General features: G+C 52.1%; 1 protein-coding gene across 6 annotated transcripts in view; it reads right to left on the reverse strand.

The window, feature by feature from the left end:
- Positions 1 to 22818, reverse strand: part of LOC140904058 (zinc finger protein 385C) — a 195057-nt gene that overhangs the window by 5267 nt on the left and 166972 nt on the right. For 4 of the 6 annotated variants that reach the window (XM_073326288.2, XM_073326283.2, XM_073326281.2 and 1 more), the window contains 5 exons: positions 18519 to 18629; positions 9255 to 9414; positions 6365 to 6703; positions 1528 to 1715; positions 483 to 596 (listed from right to left, as the gene is read on the reverse strand). In XM_073326288.2, the coding sequence (XP_073182389.1) occupies positions 483 to 596; positions 1528 to 1715; positions 6365 to 6703; positions 9255 to 9414; positions 18519 to 18629 (912 nt within the window). The remainder of the gene's footprint in view (positions 1 to 482; positions 597 to 1527; positions 1716 to 6364; positions 6704 to 9254; positions 9415 to 18518; positions 18630 to 22818) is intronic. The other 2 variants (XM_078850755.1, XM_078850756.1) reach the window with 2 other exon arrangements.

Here is a 22818-nt window from a genome sequence, read left to right on the forward strand (position 1 = left end):
CAGCATAGCCGATTGTTAGCGCTATGTCACTGGGACAGGACTAGCCGCGGCTGCACTGCAGACCAGACTCGTGACTCTGTGAACGAACCCTGGAACTTGGCATGAGCTGAACAAAAACACTGCCAACCCCAAGCATTTAAAAATTGTGAGTCAGCCCCCCTAGAAACCATGGGATTCAGGTAAATATCATCCTCTTTTAAAAATAAAAAACACTGAGTTCTTCTTCTTTGCTTTGTGGTATCAGAGACTGTAAGAATCTCCCTTCCAACCTTCCCTCCACATTCACGAGGGCTAGAAACTCACTGTTTTGTTCAATGAAAGCTGAGATTCTGACATAATCAGAGGACTCCTGGAGCTGGGGCTTTGAAAACAGAAACCACCACATATCACAGGCCTCGTGATAAAATCCCATGAGCTGACAAACAGTGTGAGCAACATTTCAGACAGGCACCATGGCCAGAGGGCTTCTGGGAGACAGATACCTTCAGAATACTCACTGCGAGGACAGCGTTCTTCTGGAGCTTGTTGAACGGGCTGTATTTTGGCTTGGGTGGCTTCCCAGCAAGCCTGTCTCTGTGTCTCCTGCTGCTCACATGCTGCAGATGGAAAACAGAGTCACACACGCGGACAGCAAACAAACCCACTGCATGCGAAGTGACCCTGCAAAGCCACGCTCTCCGCCTGGGAATTCAGCTCGCTCGCGGTAATTACGAAATGCAGCCTTTGCTTCAGTCTCTAGGGTTCTGGAATTTGCATGTATGTATAACGATGGTCCTTGTTTGATCATCTGCAGGAACGGAACCCGAGACCTCTGGAGCGAAGAGCATCAGTCGTTAGTGGTTGAGCTCCACAATCGAGTCCCTTAGCTTGCAGCCAGTAGCAAATATACATGGAAATAAACCTCTGTGCACGGTCTAGTCACGAGAGGTGAAGAGATGGTTCGCATGGGGCATTTGTGTTCCACGGAAGACCCCTGCTCCCAGAATGGCTTTTCTCAATACCTTGGGCCCTGGGTTACCCACCTGGCAGCTTCTTTCTGAACAAGGCACTACTGAATATACATACATTGACTTATCTGGAGCTGTGCCAGGCACCTATTTCACTCCATCGTCTGATCCCTGCGTCTCTCCATCTCCTAATCCCCAGCCACCCAGCCCCTCCACCCCGGCTCTGCAAACCTCATGAAAACAGCAAGTGTTGTTCTCTTCCCCTGGAGGGGAGGAGCAACCGGGCCCAGGCAAAGGGATTCGTCGCCCCCCCACTGCACCACAGAACTGCGCTTTGCAAGGTGCCATCTGCAGTGGGGGCTTTTTTCTGGGGGATCTGGGAGCGCACGGATCATCCTGCCAAGCGACCCCCTAAGGATGTTTTGGGGGGCTGTGGGGCAGGACCCTCCCCACCCCCTGGCACTCATGAAAACCTCAGGGGCTTGGGTGCTGAGACTGACCCCGTGCCCCTGCCCAGCGAGGGGAGAGGCCAAGGAGAAAGCCCCCCCCTCCCCGCAGGTGGGAGAGCTGGAGGTATCACCTGTTTGAGCTGGGTCTCCGAGTTGACGTAGATCTCGCACACTTGGCAACGGAATGCCTTGTTCTGGATGTGGACGCTGCCCTTGTTGCCAATTCTTTTGGACTTGTGCCCCGCCCTGGGGATGACCTTGCCCCGGCCCCGCCGCATCTGGGTGGTCTGACCCTCCAGCATAGACTTGTGCTTGGCCCCTGGATGGCAGAGGAAAAACGACAGACCCTCAGCAAAGGGATCACGCGGCCCGCGTTTGGATTAAGACACCGCTGAAAAACGCAGTATTCCGGAGGAGGCGCAAGACGCATTTGGAAATCTTGCTGCTTGCGGCGTTACTCATGTAAGACTCTCCCCACCCCACCCGCTCTCCCTGTACGGACTGAGGAACATAGACCCCTGCTACAGGACTAACTCCCCTCGCTGGTAGCAGTGGTAGGCTGTTCCCCTCCATGGACTCGATTCTAGAGGGGGACGCCAGACTCTTTGCCAGGGTGTTATACAGTGGGTGAGTGCTGGGGGAACACAACGACCAGAAGTGTCGCACTCCACTATTCTGGCTCCCCCAAAAGTGCCAGACCGGCCTCTCAGAGCGTGCCGGTAGGACTCGAGCTCTGGTGTTACATTAGCGCCATCTCATGTGGTTAATTTAATCAATCGTAGGGGTTTTCCACCCGCTGGGAAGCTGTTATTTCTGTCCTGCTCATTGTTCAGATTTAGTTTCCTGCTTCTAGTCACTTTCTGGCAGGCAGCCGGCAGTGTTTGTCACTACTATTTGCATTCAATTAGCAGGTACTGGCCCCAGCTGACACTGGGGCCCCAATACACGTAGTGAGAGATGGCCCTTGGCTTGAAGAGTTTACAGACTAAATAATCACAACAGACACGGGGTGGGAGGGGAAACTGAGGCACGGAGCAGGAAAGGGGCTTGCACAAGGTCACACAATGGGTCGGTGACTGAGCCAGGATAGGAGTCGGGTCTCCTGACTCTGAAGCCCAGTGGCTCGCAGCACTTAGCTGGCGGCTGCCAGGGAAAGCACAAACAATCCCTGTTCTCAGAGCTCGGACGTTTGTCCCTTAATGAGAAATCCACCCATTAGACATCACCCAGGAGCAGAACTTCAGAGCAAGCTAGTAAAACAGCTGCCAAAGCCCAGAATCCGAACCTCCCGTGTGATGTTCCACGGCCAAGCTCAGAGCAAAACCTCTAGGGCCAGTTTATAATCCCTGACAGTATAAGAGTCTGAACTGGAATTGCTGGAGGATCTGGCTCTAAGGGAGGTCTAGGAGCCAGAGGAAATTGTCTCTTGGGCTCTCCTCCCTGCACAAGGGCATCTCTCTGCCCCCTGTGCCTTGCAGCCTGACACCTGGTGCCCAGCATGTGGTGTCAGAGTCACTATGAGCAGAGGTCGTTTCTGGGATCTCTCGCTCCCCCAGGTGTCGGCGGTCACAGCGCTGGCTAGCTCAGCATTCCTTCCTGGGCCCAATCTCTGAGCCATTAGGCAAAGCTCTCGCATCCTCCTGGGGCTCAGGTTCTGGACAGAAGCACTGAGCCTGCTTTGATCTTGGGCATGTGTAATAGGAGAAGACGGGGCTGGCTTTGAAGGGGATGATTCCAGGCCCCAAAGAGACTGGGTCTCTGCTGAGTGTCCTCTGCGTGACGTCCACCAGCCTGCGGTCTGAGCTCTCCCTCACGCTAGACTAAGGGCTTCACCGGCCTTCAGACACCGCATGCTGCAGGTTTTACATAAAACAGGAGATCTGCCAAGAGCTCAAGAGCTGGCGGGACTAAAAAATCAGAACCGGGGGGGGGGGGGGGAGTGAGCCAAGCTCAGCAATGCTCCCAGAGGGGAGAGGAATGTAAGATCTACACAGAGTGATTCCTAACTCGGGCTAGCTCCAGGGGGCTCCTACTGGCTCGGCCCAGGGTGCGTGTGTGACTCCCGGCTGCAGCTGGGACCAGCTCAGCACGGCCCCGGGGCAGGCAACCCCTGTCTCTTTTCAGCTCTGCCCTTTCGGCTGACCGGGTACAGCTGCCACGGACTGAGCTAGTGGGACCTGGCTCCAAGCAGGCGAGGCCTGCGCATGCAGAAAGCACAGGTCTGGCCCCAGAATGGGCTGGGCTGTGTGGACATGCCTGCTCCAGAGGCAGGGCTGCTCAGTAGCTCTTCTGTCAAGGCCTTCCCTCACAGATCTCAAAGCGCTTTACCGAAAAGGGCAGTACCATTACCCCATGTTATGGGTGGGGAAACTGAGGCACAGAGTAGGCCTTGTCCAAGGTCAGAGCTGGGAACAGAACCCTATCCAATACCCTCACCACTCGGCCACGCTGCCTCTTTGCAGGCAGTGATTTCTATTCCAGAACGATTTCTCAGCAGATCCTGCACATTCCATGTCTCCCCCGGCAGCATTTCCCCCCTTCCCCTACGTTTCTAGAGTTCCAGAGAGGCATCGTAGAAACCCTCGACCGGGACTTTTTATTTATTGCTCAAGCAGCGAAAACTGACTCAACCGAAGGGCATGCTGGCTTGCTCTCAAGACCTTCCCTATGTGGTTTCCCCAGTCTCGGAGGCTTGCTGGATGTCTCAGCCAGTCCAGCTAGTTGCCAGAGAATATCCCTCCACAAAGAGCTTTGGCAAAACTGCACTTTCAAGCATTTACTAGGGCGCATCACGGAGTGTGTCGGCATTAACTGTGGCCTAGGGAGGTACATGGAAGTGGCTGTCAGTAGCCTAGCAGAGGAGCAATGCCCAAGGTCACAGAGTAGGTCAGTGGTAGAATCAGGGATAGAGCCCAGGAGTCCTGACTCCCATTCCCCCGCTTTCTCTAGGCACTCTGCACACCCCACTCAGAGCTGGGAAGAGAACCCAGGAATCCTAGCTCCCAGTTTCCCCTGCTCAAACCCCTATAAAGACCATGTTCAGCCATCTGGAGTGGGGTAAACCTTAGGGAGTGCGAATCCTTTCAGAGAGACCCCCCCATAAACAACTGAAATGAAATAAACAGGAAAGCAACTCCCCACCTTTTTTTACTGTTAAGCTCCCAACTAGGAACCTGACACTCCACTGACTCTGTGCCCGGCTTCTCTGCTATAGCAGTAAAAAAAACCCTGAACATTTTGTTTGTTGGTTGGTTCTTTTTCCTCAAATCAGCTCCTACATTTGTAAGCTGAGCTGACAAAAGCAAAAGGACATGTCTGCAGCTAAGCTGAGCCACTGTCCTTAGCTGACCTTCCTGCTCCTGAGCACTGCCATGGCAGAATCTGGCTGTGTTTCAGAGGGTTCGCTGGGCTGGACGATTTAATTTCCAACTTTCACTGAATTTGGGGGCCCCTCTCTTTTAAACCCAGGTGTAGTTCTTTGTTTTTTCTATTTCGTTTGCAGGGTAGTTGTTTCTAAGCATCACATGAAGAAAAATTTCAGAGAGGTGCATGGAGCTGCAGGGGATTCAAAAGCCACTAGGTGTCACCATTGCTACAGAGGAGTGCAGCTGTGAAGGAACAAACCAACACTCGCTGGCTACCCCAGTAAATGTGATCTTATTCCGCGTTATTTTTCAACCCCAAGTAATTCTAGAGATTAGACAGGGTCACTGATGGCAGCCCCCAAACTAGCAGCATGGCTAGGTCTGTTGCCACTCTTCTGCATTCGGAAAGAGGCTAATTTGCCGTATGCCAACTGGAAAGCTGCATGCCTAATGCTGTGTGTGTCTATCCGCAGCTCTCAGCCTCCCACATACTAGAGCAGAAAGGAACATTATAACAGGGCTTATTTTTCACATTCAAATTGCTTTACAGGCGTTAACTAATTACTGCTCACAGCCCCCGACCTGTGCCCCAGGTGGGTGATAATTGCTCCTAAATTGAGGCACAAGAAGCTTTTGCTAATGTTGGAATCATGCTTCTTCCGCAGGCAATGTTTTATTATTGTTTGTATTACTGCAGCCCCTCAGAGCCCAGGCACGGATCAGGAATCCATTGCACTAGGGGTGGGACAAACACAGGACCAAAAGCTTGTCCCTGCCCCCCAGAATGTACAATCCTCCCCAGCTTCACGGAGTCGTGGTCTTTTCTGATGTGCATAATTTGCAAACACAAAAATGTGAGCAAGTGTCTGGTTTGGGTGGGGGAGGGGAAGAAATGGAGGGGGGGATTTTCAAAAGCCCCTACTAGACTTAGGAGCCAAAGTTCTATTTTCAAAAGTGGCTTAGACACTTTGGAGCCCAAGTCACTTCGGAAAATTAACTTACAGGAAAACGACTCTGGAGTATCAAATATCCTCCAATTACTTGATTAACCGTATCTGAAAATGTCTTTAATTAAGTGACATGAACAACAGGAGAGCGTTCGACCTTGCTAAAATCCACCCCTGCAGGCATGAGCTAGATATACCAACACCACTATCTGCAAAGCACCTTAATTTACCCCTTCTAATTAAAGCAATATTAATTACCCCTCACGATTCCCCTGCAAGGTTTGTATGGCTCTGTTTGTACAGTTTACAGTTGAGTCACAGAGGTAAATGACTTGCTTGAGGTCACACTGTCAGTCAGTGGCAGAATCAAGTACAGAATCTAGGAGTGCTCTGGTCCAACCACTAGACCACATTCCCCTCCCAGAGCCAGGCATAGAACCCAGGAGTCCTAGCTCTCAGTCCCCCTTGTTCTAACCATTAAACCCAGGAGTTCTGACTTCCAGTCTCCCCTGGTCTAACCACCGGGCTGTACTTCCTCACACAGCTCGGAAGAGAACCCAGGAGTCCTTAAGCTATGGGAAAGTATCGTCACAGGGCCCTCGCTAGCACGGGGCACATGGGAGGCCAGGGCACGGCCTAGTGGCTGAGTCCCTTACCTGTGTTATGAGCCTCCAGCTGGGATGCCGAGTTCACCGTCACTTTGCAGGTGGGGCAGTAGAGGTGCTGCTTGCTTTTCTTCCCTTCCTTTTCTCGGTCAGGGGCTGAGCCGACGCTGCTGCTCGATTCAGTGGCTGGCGTCTCAGCTCCCGGCGCTGGCAAAGAGGCCACACTGGCGGCATCCGAAGGGCCCTCTGACAGCTCCGAAACAGGCGGGGAGACCAGGGCTGGGACGCTGCCGGACAGCTCGGCTGAGGACTCCTCCGAGGTGGGCGTCAGCATGAGGCTGCTACGCTCAGCGTCCGGCTCCTTCAGCCCCAGGAGGCCGTTGGCTTGAACTAGCAAAAGAGACAGAAGGGAAAGTTTTCCTTTCTTGAAAAGAATTCCTGGCTTCCAAAGAGCGACGAGGCCCCCGCCCCACCATGACATCACAGCCATGCTCTGGTCCTGCCTCACGGATCCTGATTTACCCAGGGCCTTTCCCATTAGCGCTTTTTATCTGCGGCTCATCAGAACCGGCCGCGGCATAAAAGCCATGATTAGCTCCAATCCCTCCTTGGCTCCAGGGAGAGACACTTGTTCTATCGGCCTCTTCCCTCCAACACGAAAGGAAGAGCCCTAGTGGGATAACTCAGCTGTTATCTGGCATGCTGAGTTCAAGCAGGAGCAGCAAATGCATCCTTTGCTACAGCAGCTATCTCTGGTTCAAAAAGCCACCCTTTGAATCAGATCAAACGGGGTGCGTTGCTTTGTGCCTCAACAGAAAGGTACAATGGGACCCTCGCCAGCTTCTTTGCAAGCAAGTGAAATCGGTGCTTTCCTGAGATCATAATTAATTTCTCCTGGGTGCAGGTGAAAGCTGCTCTGAAGAAAGGCCGCCTGTCTGTCAAGTGACTATTAGAGAGAGAAGGTGGGGGAGGTCAGAGCTTTTATTGGACCAACTTCTGTTGATGCGAGAGAAGCTTTTGCGTTTACACAGAGCTCTTCCTCAGCTCCATGTGTCTCCCCTCAACCAAAGATGGGAAGGGATGAATGTTTCTCTCCTGGTGATTAGCTGGGGACCAGCTATTGCAGAGGCAAACGAGTGCTCCTAGAACCTTCCCTCTTGTATTTATTTGCCAGTAGCACCGGGAGGCCACAGCTGAGACTGGGCCACTTTGTGCGAAGTGCAGCTCAGACCCCCTGTGCAGGGCAGGCCCTGCCATGAAGAGTTTACAGTCCTGGCCCCAGACTCAGAACAGCGTCCAAGTCAACGGGATTTAAGTGCTTCACTGAGTGGGGATTCTTTGTTGAATCGGGGCCTAAACTGACGTAGTGACAAAGGCAGCAGTGTTTATAGACGGGCCTGCAGCCTAGAGAGACTCACCCGGCATCACACAGGAGCCAGGAACTGAACCCACATCATCAGAGTCCAAACCAGTGCCTTCATCTCGAGTCCAGCCTTTGTCTCCAACAGACGATTAGCTCTCCCTGTCTTGTACTCCCATCACCTTCTCTGTTCCCACCCTCCACCTGCATCTTCTCCCTGTTCGGACTCTGGGGCACGTACTGTCTCTTTCTTCACATCTGTACTGCATCCAGCACCACGGGACCTGATCCTCAGCTGGGTGCTACCACGAACAACAACACGGAGTACACGGAGCCCAGCTGGGCTGTTTCTACTGCTCCAATTCATGGACAGGAAAGCGATCTCGACACTCAGGCACCAGGAGGGAAGAAAGTGCCACTTGCTCTGGCCATCCTTGCAGTGGGTGCATTTATGACCTGGAGTTTATTGCATTACTAATCAGGACCCTCTTTAGCCTGATTAGCCCCTAACAATCAATGGCTTCCCAGAGCGAGGCCACTGTAAATAACTGGCACCGGTTCAGGGCTTAATCAGCCCTTCATGATGTCTGAGGAAGGCCAGGTAATTAACAATAGAGTTGTCAGTTACGATGACAGACCCCCCCTTTTAAAGGCTGATCTGGGCCTTTCCCCCTTTGTCTGCTCATTTGCAACCCTTATTCTCACCCTTCCGGCTAAGATGGGGGAGGGATGAGCGAAATGTGTGACACATCCGCAGTGGGGGACACTGACTGGAGCCGGCCCCTGGCCTACTGCAGTAGAGATTGTGGTATATATCGCCAGGCCACCAGCTGGGTGACAATCAGCGCTGCGAGTGGGGAGGGGGTTTGGGCTTAGGGTGATTCTACACCGCACCTGGAGGTGTCACTTCTGGCATGGACAGATGTACACACGCTAGATCCAGCTAGTGCGCTGAAGACAGCTGGGCTGGCTGCCCGAACACAGACCCAGAGCCTTGGGCAGGCTGGTACTTGGGGGGCCTAGCTTGTGCCCCCATGGCTACCCTGCTACATTTAGCACACTAGAGTCATGGCTAGCGGGCATAGGGCTACCCGGCTCACAGTCACACCCCCAGCAGCAGTGTAGATGGCCCCACAGGTGCCCCCAAGGGGCAGGCCGGGACACAGACACCAGTGGACCGGGAGCCAGACTGCTGTCCCAGCTCCCCACATACAGGGGTCACAGCTAATGACCCAGGCAAACCAGTCTCCAAGCAAGGAGGAGCCCTGCAGCCTGTTCCCAACCCTGTTGGCCTCCTGCTTGCTCATGGTGCTGTCAGTCGCCAGGCAGATGTTGTTTCTGACCCATGCCAGCATGATGTTAATTGATATCTGGAGAGCAGCGCAGTTCCTTATCGAGCTACGTGAAGAGTATCATGCTGCTGTTCGTCCCAGGGGAATTATTACTGCAGGGGATGCACAGACTCGGCCACCTCCTACTCCCTAAGAGCAACTGTTTGGTACAAGCTGACGGCCGAGAGCCAGGGGTGCAGGAAATCCCCTTTCTGGTGTCCGGGGCCAGGGAGGGCGGCTATGGCCATACCTGTGCTGTGGGGATCCCCGCTGACGTCCAGGGTGGCAGGGAAGTCTGCTGGGATGTCCCGGCTGGTGGCCACTGCTGTTTTCTGTTTGTTCTTCACAGCTTCTATGGCTTTGAGTCTCCGGGCGTGTTTGTGGCCTTTGTAATGCGCCTCCGCCTGGTTCTAGGGAAGGGACCAGGGAGAGGTCAAGTCAGAGCACACGCAATGCTGCAACAATGTACGAAGGGACAGACAGACAGACAGACAGGGCTGGGGAGGAGGGGGATGAAGGAAAGGAAAGGCTGCTCTGAGACCAACAGCAAGGATCCCTTGTTCTTCTGCAGCTCAGGAGCCTTAACGCGCTTTGCAAACGTCTAATTAGAGCCATTTTATCTCTGTAGGTAGGTGAGCCCCCGTCTAATTAGAAGTTTGTTAGGGGAGAGAAAAGAACAGCAAAGAGAAAAAATACAACCTCGGTCTCTGGTGCAGTCTCTCTTCTGGAGAAACCCAGGCCCAGCACCCGCTCTGATCAGCCACTCCAAGACCTGGCAAACTCGTACCAGCATCAGGCTGTCTAAGGCATTGCATTTAGCTGCCTCTCCCTGGTCACAAGTTTACACCAGACTCTCATGAGACAGAAGGAAAAAGGAGAGGGAGATGAAAGAGTAGCATAAAGTAGGGAAGGAAAAAGTCACACTGGGGGTGTGGGTGAGGGTTTCTCTCCTGGTGATTAGCTGGGGAACAGCTAATTGCAGAGGCAAACGAGTGTTCCTAGAACCTTCCCTCTTGTATTTATTTGCCAGTAGCACTGGGAGGCCGCAGCTGAGACTGGGCCACTTAGTGTGAAGTGCAGCTCAGACCCCCTGTGCAGGGCAGGACCTGCCATGAAGAGTTTACAGTCCTGGCCCCAGACTCAGAACAGCATCCAAGTCAACGGGATTTAAGTGCTTCACTGAGTGGGGATTCTTTGTTGAATCGGGGCCTAAACCGACGTAGTGACGAAGCATCTGTGGCTGAGTGCGGGCTGCCCAGCGGGGCTTATGGGAAGGCAGCTGGGCATGTCTGTCTGCCTTTAGGCGGCCCAGGTGCACTGGACCCTGCCCCCTCTTCAAGGGGCCAGTCACCATGTGATAAGGTGATCCTCTTTCTCCAGTCCCATGCCTCATTTGCATAGATACACAGAGTTGAAGACCACAAGGGACCACTGCGATGGGCTGGTTTGGCCTCCTGCACATCACAGGCCATTACATTTCACCCAGTTCCCCCTGCATTGAACCAAGTAACGTGTATTTGACTAAAGCATCTGCCAGAAAGGTGCCAGTCCGGATCTGCAAACCCCTGGAGACAGGGAACTCACCACTGCGGGGACGTTGTTCCAACTGGTTAAAAGATGGTACCGAATTCCTAACTGGAATTTGTCTGGCTCCAGCTCCCAGCCTGTGGTCTGGTCTGCCTTTCTTGGCTAGACTCAAGAGCTCTGTAGAACCTGGCGTTTGCTCCTGGGAAGCTCCTTACACACTGATCCAGTCACCTCTCAATCTGCATATGCTAAACAGATTGACCACCTGGCTTTTATCCATTGAGCTGCTCCTCACGGGGGCTCAGGAGGAAGGGGAGCTGGCTGCTGGTGCAGTGCAGCTTAGACCGAGCATCTCTCCAAACCTCAGGCTCTGGACAGTCCTTCGGGATACCTAACCTGCTCCAGATGAGCCCAGCCTAGTCCCCGCCCGCGCGGGCTCCCTCTGCCCCTGGGGGTGGTGTCTGTGCTCAGGGAGAGTCCATTAACCCATGGCTGGATCCTGTGCTGGCCGTAATATCTCCACCCAGCCCGGCCTCAGCTTCCACTCCAATCCTCCCACTCCGGCCAGGTTCCCAGGACGGGCCAGCCCGTTTGGGGGCTGGCGGTTTGAGGCGCAGCCCAGAGGCAAGTGGATTTCAAGGGACCCCCATGGAGCTCTGGGTTTCTGGATGAGCCCATGGTGTAAACCTGAAACCCAAAGCAAGTCCCGGGAGGCATGGGGGGGGGGGAGATTTCCTATGGAGCACTGTGACATAGAACTGCAGAGAGGACAGGGACACACACAGCATGGTCTAGGGGCAGGGCACTGGGCTCTATTCTCAGCTCTGTCCCTGACCCTGACCTGCTGTGTGACTCTTCCCCTAGCTGTGTTGCTGTTTCCCCGCCCAACCACCCTTGTGTCTGGCTTGTTGATTTAGACCCTGAGCAATTTGGGGCAGGAGTCTTCAGGTGCTACCATGATACAAACTAGTGAATAAATAACACCAGCCGACTCAGCCCTGCCCAGTCCGACCCAAACGGAGCCCAGGGGCAGAGCCAGCCGCCTGGGATGGACATAGATGTGAGTGACTACAGGTGGAGAAGGAGGATCTGTTACATCTGCGGGTGCCGACCAGCATCTGCTGCCAGAAGAACACGGTGCCCTGAAATCATTTGGCCTCCCCAGAGCCAGAGACCTCCACCAAGGTGAGATTTTGGGGGGGAGTGTGTTGCAAAGCTCTGGTTTCAGCCTTTCATTGAATTGCTTTGCATACAAATCGATCCAAGCCGAGGTATCATTTTGCTTCAACATCGCTGCATTGCAAGGCTGAGATAAGGGCTCTTTGCTGATTAAATGAGCCAAGTCACTTTCAAAAGACGCTTTCAGGCAAAATGTCTGACTTCAGAAACACACAATAAATTTCCTGCTGTTAGGAAAAAAACATTCGCGGGTAGGACACATCTCCCATTGTAACCTAACAGGCCTCTAACATGCAATTTCCATTCACCGTCTTCTTTCTCCCAGTGAACATTGAATAATGAAGTGCACAGCAGTGGGTGCATGCCTGCACGGTCCTGATAAAAACATACACAAAAGATAATAGCCCTAAACATTTGTGTCCTTAGCAGTTGGGGACAAGGCAGTGTTGTCACCAAAAGCAACCACAATTTAGCAATTTATGGAAACTAAATCCCAAAAGAATCAAGACACTGTAGCAGAGCAAGGCAGGTTAAGTTGCCTGGCAATTCTGGACGCCAATTTAGGCTGCTAGAACTTACAAGGTAGAACCAGACCCTCCAATCCCCCCTTTAAGGGGAGAGAAATGAGGGTGTCCGAATTCAGAATCGATGGCAGGATACGTGGATGAAAACCCACCAGGCTCACACCAGGAAGCAAATACGAAGATGCTCCATCAGGTAACGGAATTTGGTCAGGGCTGAGTTGGAGTTTAACTAGGGCTCCCAGCGCTTTGCCATCCTGTGCAGAAATCGAACCAGCGTTACAGCGTAAACTGCGAGGTGATTTCACTCCAGATGTGGCCTTGGCGAGAAGGGGTGGGAAGGGCAGGAGAGTACGCGTGTGAGTGACAGACAGCCCAGGTGTGAAAGAAACGAGTGGGAGACAGAACAAGTGCCGGGACAACAGTGCCGGAGAGACAAGAAGCACGTGCGCACGTGAGATGCGCGTGAGCGTTTGGGATAGTGAGACAGAAAGATAGTGGGCATGAGTGTGTACGAGTGGGACAGAGCACAAGCGTTTGCATTTGGGGCTAACAGGCTGACCCTGCATTAGCCAGTAGAACATGCCCTGTGAGTTACACGGCAGCCGATTCCTGCATGTTCCCAGTTACTCGGTGATGAGGCCGACTGAGGACACAGACAAGTTGAACTGGGACTCTGTTCTGAGCCAGCCTCCTGCAGGGTTTGTAGCTGGGGGCTGCATTTCTCCTCTGGAAGAGGCGGAGCTGTGCAGGTTCCCAGGCTAGCAGGGACTATCCACATCCTTGTGTCTGTGTGGCCTGTTCCAGCGGCTGATCGCTGAGCTGAGTGCATCAAACTCCTCCTCAGAAATGCGCCAGGAAAGCTACCGACTGGCCTCGTTCTCTGCCTTGAGGTCATCTGCAGCAAAGCACAAGGAGGCGTGGAAGGACTGGCGTTTTCTTAGCGATCTCCCTTTGTCACACTAGCTCTGGGGTGTTGCGTTTCATGCTGCCCAAATCCTTTCGGGGTCTATGCTGCTCCCTTCCCTCACACTGACTATGGGACTAATCGTGGAGCAAGGCACCATGCAGTGAGAGCCAGGGGGTCAGATTCGCGGCCTTTACAGCAGGGAGGGTGGTCTAGTGAACAGGACACCATCGGGGTGATCCGCCAGGCTCTCCCAGCCTATGGGGATGAGGGGCTACCGAAGTCCTGAGACAGAAAGTCGGCCATTCATTTTGGGAGTCGCTGGGCTTCCCTGCATGTAAGACACTAGATGGAGGATCTGGTGATTTCTTGGTGACAAATCACCTCTTTCTGCAATTAACTTTCTTCCCCTGCCCTCCAACAATCACCTTCTCTCCTGGCACCATGAGGCCCTGCCCAAACACTGTGGAACCATCATGGCTTTCAGTAAAGCCAAGAAACAGTGGTTTCCCCTATAGCCTCCTGCCCTATTCCTCCGTTTGGAGAAGGGAAGGAGCAAGCGCGCTAGCATGATTACTGAGCCTCAACTAGCAGGAGCAAAGTATAAAGAGGCTAATTGCTCTCTCTGTAGGCGCAGGAGCCATGTGGCTGCTCATTAACCCACTTCGGGTGCTGGCCAGAGGCTCAATTCTCCAGCCACACCGGCAGGGAGATTACTATGGCGTCCCCCTGCCTTTGCAACCAGCAAATAAATATTTGTTTGGTCGGGTGCTTGTCATGCATGAGATCTAAATATTGCACGGGGGGAGGAGACACTGGTATGGGTCGGCAGAGGGGACACTTAGCTTTTGAGCACACAGGCTGCAGTTAGAGTTTGACAGATGCTTTTAAAAATAAATAGAGTTTTGTTTGCAGAGTTTAGGAGATTAACCTGGCTTTGAAGGGCTTGTCTACAGGGGAAGGGTACAGTTACACTGATGTAGCTACCCCGGTTTCACTCCCCACAAGGGATACACTTATCCCAGAACAACTGTGTCTTTTTCTCAGTTTACCTCAAACCCCTTCCCAAGCCATGTAAACTAAGCGGGACAAAGGCCCTTACACAGAACTAAGAGCGTCCACATGGGGGGGTTAAACCAGTCTGACTCCAGTTCCCACTGTGACGTTGCACTCTGTATGTTTTATGGAAATATGCTGATGACTGTGAATATGATGCAACTGGAATATGCTTTATGCAAAGGGTCTCTTGGAAGGTCTCATTACAAAGCTTGTGATCTACAGAGTGTGGTCACCCCATTTGTTTGCATGTGTTATTACTAGGTCTGGAGTCAGGAGAATAAGAGACAAACGTGTATCACTGAGGTAAACCTATTAAGTGGAAGCCATTAAGGGTGTGTCAGAATCAGTGACCTGTACATGGCTTTGTTTACTTGCAAACCTTCCTGGGTACGTGTGGGCCAGCCCAGGGAGAATGGAGGCTGGGGTCTTGCAGGACATGTGACCATGTCACCTGATACTGGAATCCATCTTAAACCTGGTGCTTTTCCCTTTAGAAGGAGGGGTGGGGACCCAAAGACAAAAGATTCCCGTTTTGTGCCAAAGCTATAAAAAGGGGTGGAACAGGACAAAGAGGCTTCCAGTCATGAGAAAGCCCCTGCTTACCACCTGAGATGTCTGCTGGAACTAACAAGGACTGTACCGGGGAAAGGATTGGGCCCAGACTAGGAAGGAGTCTAGTCTGTGAAAGAAGCTTATTGGAACATCTCTGAGGGTGAGATTTACCTATATTCAGTTTCTTAATATATTAGGCTTAGACTTGCGTGTTTTGTTTTATTTTGCTTTGTGACTTACTTTGTTCTGTCTGTTATTACTTGGAACCACTTAAATCCTACTTTTTATACTTAATAAAATAACTTTTGTTTATTAGTAAAGCCAGAGTAAGTGATTAATACTTGGGGGAGCAAACAGCTGTGCATATCTCTCTATCAGTGTTAGAGAGGGCAGACAACTTATGAGTTTACCCTGTACAAGCTTCATACAGAGTAAAACAGATTTATTTGGGGTTTGGATCTGGGTGTCTGGGTGCTGGAGAGAGTAACCTGCTGAGCAGTTTTCACTGAAAGCCTGCAGGTGATCATTTCAGCAAACAGGGAGCAGGGGAAAGGCCCACAGGAGCAGGGGCAGATGGGGAGCTGCTGAAGAAAGGGAAATGCAGAAGGAAGAACAGAGCAGACATATAGAGACATGGAAGAGGGAGAAACTGGAAAAAGGAGGATGGGGAAGGAGGAGAAATGAATGGCAGCACAGCAGTGGCCTGCAGCCGCCCAGGTGCCCTTGGTGAATGACGCCCAGCATCAAGCGCACAAAAATCATGAGATTGGGTTAAAGATCATGAGATTCGAAAAGACGATAAACACCAGGTGCTGATTCTTTGCCTTCTGGGTTTTCCACAGCCTAGGGTCCTAGTTCCAAGATGAAATTTTCCCATAATCCTCTAATTCCAGGCACTAAAATACCACATATTGCAAGACTCCTGATAAATCCGCCAGGGTTGGCAACACGGTCTGAATGGGACAATGCCATGATTCCTGCTAGGTTAATTACTCCCTCAGGGCCTTATTCTATCCCTTGACCTCTGTGCAAGGCTCCTATCAACACCCTGGAGACTGCGGCGAGGAGTGTGGAGCCCATCCAGGGCCGAGAATGACACACTGGGATTCGGCCCTCTGTACACAACGACCATTACAACCCTGAGACAGGGCAAAGAGATTCGACTGGAATGAGAGTTAAGAGCTGGGCCGGTGCCACCGTCAGTCACCTCTTCATGGAAGGTTGCAGAGCAGATCTCAGCTGGCCATAGACAGTAAGGCCGGATCTAGTCTGGCCTCCCAAGTGTCCCAGAGCAGAGAACCTCACCTCTGTCTGCTGGGGATCCACCCAACTTCTGCAGCATCTGATCTGACTGAGAATTTCCTTTTAAACTTCTAATCAGCTCCCCCCCCCAAGAGATCGGCTGGGTACAATTCATTACTGCAGGGGACGAATGAAAGTGACCTTCCTCCCCTCGACAAGATGTTTGATTGATTTGGAAGAAAAAGCTAAAAAAAACCCCAAGCAACCCATCCAGCACATCAGAGCTCTGCAGAGCCAGGGCGGCAAAGATTACATTCAGCTCCCGAGGAACACATACGAACTGCACGGGCTGATAAAGAAGCTTAAGGGTGCAAGCCAAGAAGCGAGGCAGCCGGAGCGGACCTGAGCGAAATGAAGAGCAGCGGAAAGACAAAGGATCAGACGTGGCATTTCCAGTGTCTAGAGAGGGAGGGCGCAGCTGCCAGTCGGCCTCATGGAGCCGCACGGGGTGAAAGAACCAGAAGGGGGCAGGGTGCGGTGCCGAGCAACTTGGAGGGCAGCAGAGAGGGGTAAATCCACCTGCAGCACCACGTGTGCAGGGTATGTGCAAGCTGTGTCCGTGCCTTGGAACGTGGCTGCGAAAATGAGACCTCTGACGGCACTGCGTATCAGAGAGGGGGCGGCGGAAAGGGAGAGAGGCTGGCTTTACAACTTGCTGCCCTTCCATAATAATAAATAATTAACTTCTTTCATCAGTGGATCTCAAACTCTGTAAAGGAGGGCAACATCACGGTCTCAATTTTACAGATGGGGAAACCGAGGCACAAAGGGATGCAGTGACTTGCCCAAGGTCACCCAGCGGGCCTGTGCCAGAGCTGGGAATAGAACTCAGGTCTCCCATGTCTCAGTCCTCTGCTCAAACCACTAGGCAACACCTCCTCCCATTAAAGCTAGGGAAGCCATTGAATGCTGCAGGGCTTTCCCGCTGCAGGGGGCTGGCTGTGATGAGACATACCCGAGGCCGAACCTGCCCTTCCCAGGGTGGACGGGGGGCATGACGCAAAGACACAAGGTCATGATGACCAACCCTATTTTGGGAGGAACTCCTGGACCGATCTCCCTTGCGGTGCAGGGGACTTAACCCAGGCCAGTTTCCATGCTACAGGGCAAATTCACCCAAGCTATAAATGGGAGCGACTCCTCTGCAAGCACGTTCACAGTTTGTAATTGTATCTAAAACTATGCGTGTGGGGTTAAGTAACCCAGACATGCCCTTGCTTGGTGCGCTGGGGAGCAGGGGGCTGGCCCAGCGGGGAGTTAAGCACTGGAGTTCTGACAACGTTCCCAGCCTGTTCAGAGAGCTCTGCTGGGCCTTGTCTCGACTAGCAAACTTGAACCGGTTTGATGAAATGGATTTAAAACTCAATTAGTCAAATCAGTGCAAACGCCTAATGCAGATGCACTTCAATTTGTTTAACTCTGTGGTGACCTGGCTTGTGTCAGATGCCGCAAAATCAATATGAGCACAGGGGAAAGTGGTTTATATGTATGTACATTAGGCTGGGCTTTGCCCCAATGTCACTAGATCCATTTTTAAATTGATTTAATGAAACCGGTGCATGTCAAGAGCTCCTCCATTTGCTGTTCCTCTGTGTGTGAAACCCACCCACAAGGGCCAGCTGCTCACCTAAGCACTATTGGGCTTCTGCTGTATTTGTCTAGTATAGACAAGGCCTTAGCCTTAGGGGGACTGGCCTAGGCATCAGGACATTTTTTTATTCAAACTCCCTTTGAAAGACAAGAGAAATCCCCTGGGGCTTCCCTATGTCCTGAGGAACACCCCCCAACACCCCCAGCCTTCTGCTTTCTTTCTGGATGACCTACTCTCAACGGTGCAAAGGAAGCAGAAACTTTCTGCAAGGTCGGACTGGAAATACCCCCTGCACGTATAGACAGCAGAGCTGGCTCCTCCCTATCTAGATACTCAGCTGACCCACATCGTCATACCTCAGGCGAGCACTCACCATCACTAATGGGTTTTATCCCCCCAGCACCCTCTGGGAGATCAGGGCATATTATCCCCATTTCACGGATTGGGAACTGAGGCACAAAGTAGAGGCGGAGACTTGCCCAAGGTCACATGGGGATTCTGTGGCAGAGCCAAGAACTGCAGCAAGGTCCCCAGAGTCCTGGTCCAGTGACCCGCCCACTAAACCACCCTCCCTGAAGCCCCCAGCACAATGGGCACCTCGGGGCAGGCAGGGCGAGCACAAAGAGGCCCAGCTGATGTTGGGGCAGCCATAGCCAGCTGCTGCTGCAGCAGCCGCCAGAGCTCCTGGGCTGGGACAGCTACGGCTCCGGACAGCCCCCTCCTCGGCTGTACCCCATGTAAGCTGCTGGCAATGGAGGGTCTGGCCCACTGTCCCATTTTGGGAAGGAGCCTGTTCCTTCCTTGTCTCGACCATCCGGCTGCTAAGCCCCCTCTCCCTCGGCACTGCCCGCCCCACCCCTTCCAGACACAGCTTACCGCGGAGTTGAATCGGAGGTGGCAGATGTTGCAAGAGATGAACTGCTTCTTCTTGAGCGGGGAGGGGACACCAAAGGTGTGATTGATCACGGCCTTCTGCACGGGATCCATCTGGAAGGGGAGGGAGGGAGGGCACGTGGTTACTCGGTGTTTAATACTTAATACTGTGCTTTGAATCCTTTCCTTCCTCGGCTACTGCTGACGGGCCCTGCCAACACCTAGAGCATGCAGCTCCTGGCACGTGCTGTCCTCCAGGTGTTGTCCGGGCAGAATCCAGACTTGTCCCCAGCCCCCGATGTCCAACACACCATGAGGTTCTGCCCGGCAGCCCGAATGTTGCTACCTCTTATCATATTGTTACAGCAGGAGCCCCAAGAGGGCGCTGTTACACAGTCTCGCAAGATCTTTTTCTTCGCCTGCCAGCTGCGTGCAGCCTTAGAAGAAATGCTGCCTCGTTGTTCATTTTGCAATGTCAATTCATTCTTTCAGAGGAGCTGTAGCAAGCAGCAGGAGACTTTGGTCTCTGCCTCAGTCTCTCCAACTAGAGCCAATTCTTGCTCTTGGGGAACCGGGCCCTGGTGTTGGCCCAAGATTTCAGAGAGAGCGGCTGTGCCTGCATGCTGTTTGTGACCACCTTTGCTGAAGGACTGATGCACACGGTGTAAATAAAGCAAGTTACACTAAGAAAACGTGCAGACTTTGCATCACTGGTGTCTCTCCATCGGAAACCAACCTGCAGGGCCCCACGATCTGCATTTGCTCAGCAGAGGGGTGACAATATTTCCTCTCCCCCAGCCTCTGGAGCTTTCCTGCCTTCTCCTGGCTCTTGAGTAACTCGACCCCTTCCCCAGTACCAGGGAGAAATAATTCCTCTTTCTCATCATTTCACCCACAGATCTCAATGCCTCTGAGAGCTGGGAATCATAACCGCCCCTTTTACAGAGGGGGCAAACAGAAACACCAAGAGTGAGTTTTCCTCACGGACACAGAGCAAGTTAGTAGCAGTGCCAGGAATAGAACCCAGGAGTCCTGGCACCTAGTCCCCCAGGCTAACTGTTCAGGGAGAGATCCAGGAAGCTCTCAGATTCTCCCTCCTCTCTGATCCCTTCTCCGTTCACAACAGATGTCAATGTCGTGGATGGCAAATTATCGGTTTTAATTTGAGGTCCCCAGCTGCCCCTCCTCATCAGCCCAATGAAACAGGTGCACTGCCAGGTGACTTAGCTGGAACCTCAGCCACTGAAATAGGGTCTCAGTGTTTAGACTCGGAGGTGATAAAAACGAGTCGCCAGTCATTAACCCTTTGTTTGCTGTTAATCAGTGAATAAAATTCACCCCCATGCAAGGCCAGCAGAAGACCTAAGCACTACAGGGTTTACACAGCACCTGTACCTTGTGCTTTGCCCTCTGCACTGCAGCGAATCTCACCCTCGTGACAACACGTCACTCTCCTCACAATGAGGTGTCGTTGTGACATCCTACGAGATGCAGACCCACCGACTGGGGTGGAGCTCAGAACAAGGAACCCTGAAAATTCCCTGCTCTGATGCCTAGTCAGCTGCCCAGCCCACAGCTAACGTATTCGCTGGGCCGCCAATTTTGGGAGCACTTCGACAGGTTGCTGCCATTGGGATCTAGGCTGAATTGCTCACATGCCAGGAACAATGTACAGGGAGGGGAATCCCCCCAGATGTGCTCTGGGCCAGCTCACAATCTCTCTGTGCTTCAGGTCCCTATCTGTAGAATGGGGGTAGTGACCCTTTCCCCCCCTTGTCTGACTTGTCAGGCACTGGCTCCCTCTACGGGTAAGGAAAGCGCCTAGCACCAGCCAATCTCCATTGGGGCCTGCACTATAAGAAGTCATTTACTTTTCATGCTGTATCAAACTATTATCACAATTATTCGGTAACATTTTTTTATTGGCCGAGGAATCCCCTCGCCCCGGGTATTCCACAGGGCGCTTGCTCTGCACAGAACGAGAAGAACTCCGGCTATTTGTAATGGGCTGTGTCTTTCTGAGACGATTCATCAAAGGGCAGAGGTTCTGAGATGAGGCAGGCGCACACAGACCAACGACAGCCCCCAGTGGGTCTGTCTCTCCCTGACGCTCAGCGTCATTTTATGCCTCAGCCGGCGTGGTAAACCTATTCGAAAGCCATAATTGTTTTAAGCAAAATGCAAAAGGGGGAAAAATAAGAATAATCTCTTTGTTGGAGTGACGCTGTAATCTATAATGCAAGGATTGTTCCGCTACCTGGAGGCATAGGAAGATTATCTTATCTGTGTCCTGCTGTCAGTGGAACCTTGGGTTTTTAGGCGATCATATTTCTCTGCAAAGCTATTTAGTAGCAGAGACAGGTGCATCAGTCTTCAGGGCACATGCCTGGACAACAGAGCCATTATCAAGACCCCAAATTCCATTCCAGGAGTGAACAGAATGGTAACATCGAGTGATTAATGAAGTGCCTGTTTGCGATGAAATTTTACTCACTTATCTGGAATATAAATGAAGAGGCATTTGGGTTGTGATGGGGGAACCAGAGGCCTCTAGCGATGACAAAGACGCGGCTCCACCTCTGACAACAAACATTGCCGTCCGCTCACAGCAGCACCCCCACAGTGCAAACAAGGAGGAATCTCTCTCCTCCGTGCAGTGCTGCATCAAGGTGCTGTGTTCATGCTGTTCCCTTGCCGGAATGGCTCCCCAGCATTTTAACTGGTAGCTGCCGCTCTTCTGCATTTAAGGAGCTCATCCCCCATGTCTAGCAGCTCAGGAGGGAGCCAAGAACTGGAGATGTCAGGAGGAAGGTGGAGTGGAATTTACAGATCTAAGAAGATGCCATGGGTGGGAAGTTCAGGAAGGTAGCAGATATTTCTTGGGTTTGGTGGTTCTAGGCAGCAGTGCCCATAATTAACTCAGGGAGGAAGGATGGGCTTGGGTTGAGGCATTGGACTGGGACTCCTGAGCTCTGAGTTCCCTGCCATTGATTAGGCAATTCACAGAACCTCTCTCTGCCCCAGTTCTTCAGCTGGAAAAATGTAATAATCCTTCCACTGCCTGGTCCAGTAGGACTGCGAGCTCCTGAGGGCAGGGCCCGTCTCTCACGATGGGGCTGTGCGGCACCCAGCCCCAGGGGGCCCTGATCTCAGTTGGAGGCTCTAGCTGCTACCATGAGAACCACAAATCACAGCCGAGGATTTCACAGACATTTAGGCGCGTCCCAGGAATGTGACACACGCCCTGGAAAAATGTCGCACCCTCAGAGCCATATTTAGGTCGGCCCGACCCCTTCTGTAAAGGTGGCTGGGTCAGCAGAAGGATTCTCTAGCTACCTCGGAAAGGCGGATTCACTCCAGGGGTGGAGAAACCCCTTCTGTAGGAAAAGCCTGCGCTACACCGGCCCAGCTGCAGAGACAGTACCGAAGTGACGGAGTCGAGACATGGCCTCAAGATCTTCCACCAGTAGAAAAGGTTGGCTCCAAAAGCATGAATGTGCGAGCGCACGAGTGTGCCTGCTGGCCTTGCACTGGCTGGCGGAAAATGGGGAATATTTAAGAGACTGTGAATGAAACAGATTCTTCTCTCCCATCACTGTAACATGCCCATATGAGAGTGTAGTGTCCAAGCCTCTGTTAAACACGGAACGGACCTAGACACAGTTCGGAGGTTGTTACTAGGGTGGCTGAAATATACCTAGTTTTTTGTGAAGTTTTTTGTGTTTTTCTTTAGAGAGAAGCAAAATATTGTTATTCCGGGGGAAGTTTTTTGCTGTCATATTTCATTTTTCCATTGAAACGTAACCCAAAATTTGTTGCTGTCGCTCTTCCCCCCCTTTCCACTCCTTTTTTCACTGGAAAAGCAGAAATACGGGAAAACTGAAAACAGGACACTGAATTTTTAAAATTCAGCTCAAATTTTTTTGTTTCATTCTGATGAAAAATAGGAACATTTTGAGCAAGCCAAGCATTTGCACAGAAAATTTTTGAATTGTTCAAAATGCCATTGTTTGGAGGGGAAAAACACCACAACCTTTTAATGACAAAAGTTCAGCCAGCTGCAGGCATCACACATATGTCCTGCCATATGTATGGAAGGAGGGATGGTTTTGTGGTTAATGCTCCAAACTGGGCACCAGGACTCCTGGGTTCTATTCCCAGCTCTTCCACTGATCTGCTGCAAGTCACTTCCTCTATCTGTGCCTCAGTTTCCCCCACTGTAAAATGGGGATAGTGACACTGCCCTGCCTCAGAGAAGAGCTGAGCTGTGGAAATTCATCAATGCCTGATAGATACATGGAGA

This window comes from Lepidochelys kempii, chromosome 27 (genome assembly GCF_965140285.1).
Source record: "Lepidochelys kempii isolate rLepKem1 chromosome 27, rLepKem1.hap1, whole genome shotgun sequence".
NCBI classification, from domain to species: domain Eukaryota; kingdom Metazoa; phylum Chordata; order Testudines; family Cheloniidae; genus Lepidochelys; species Lepidochelys kempii.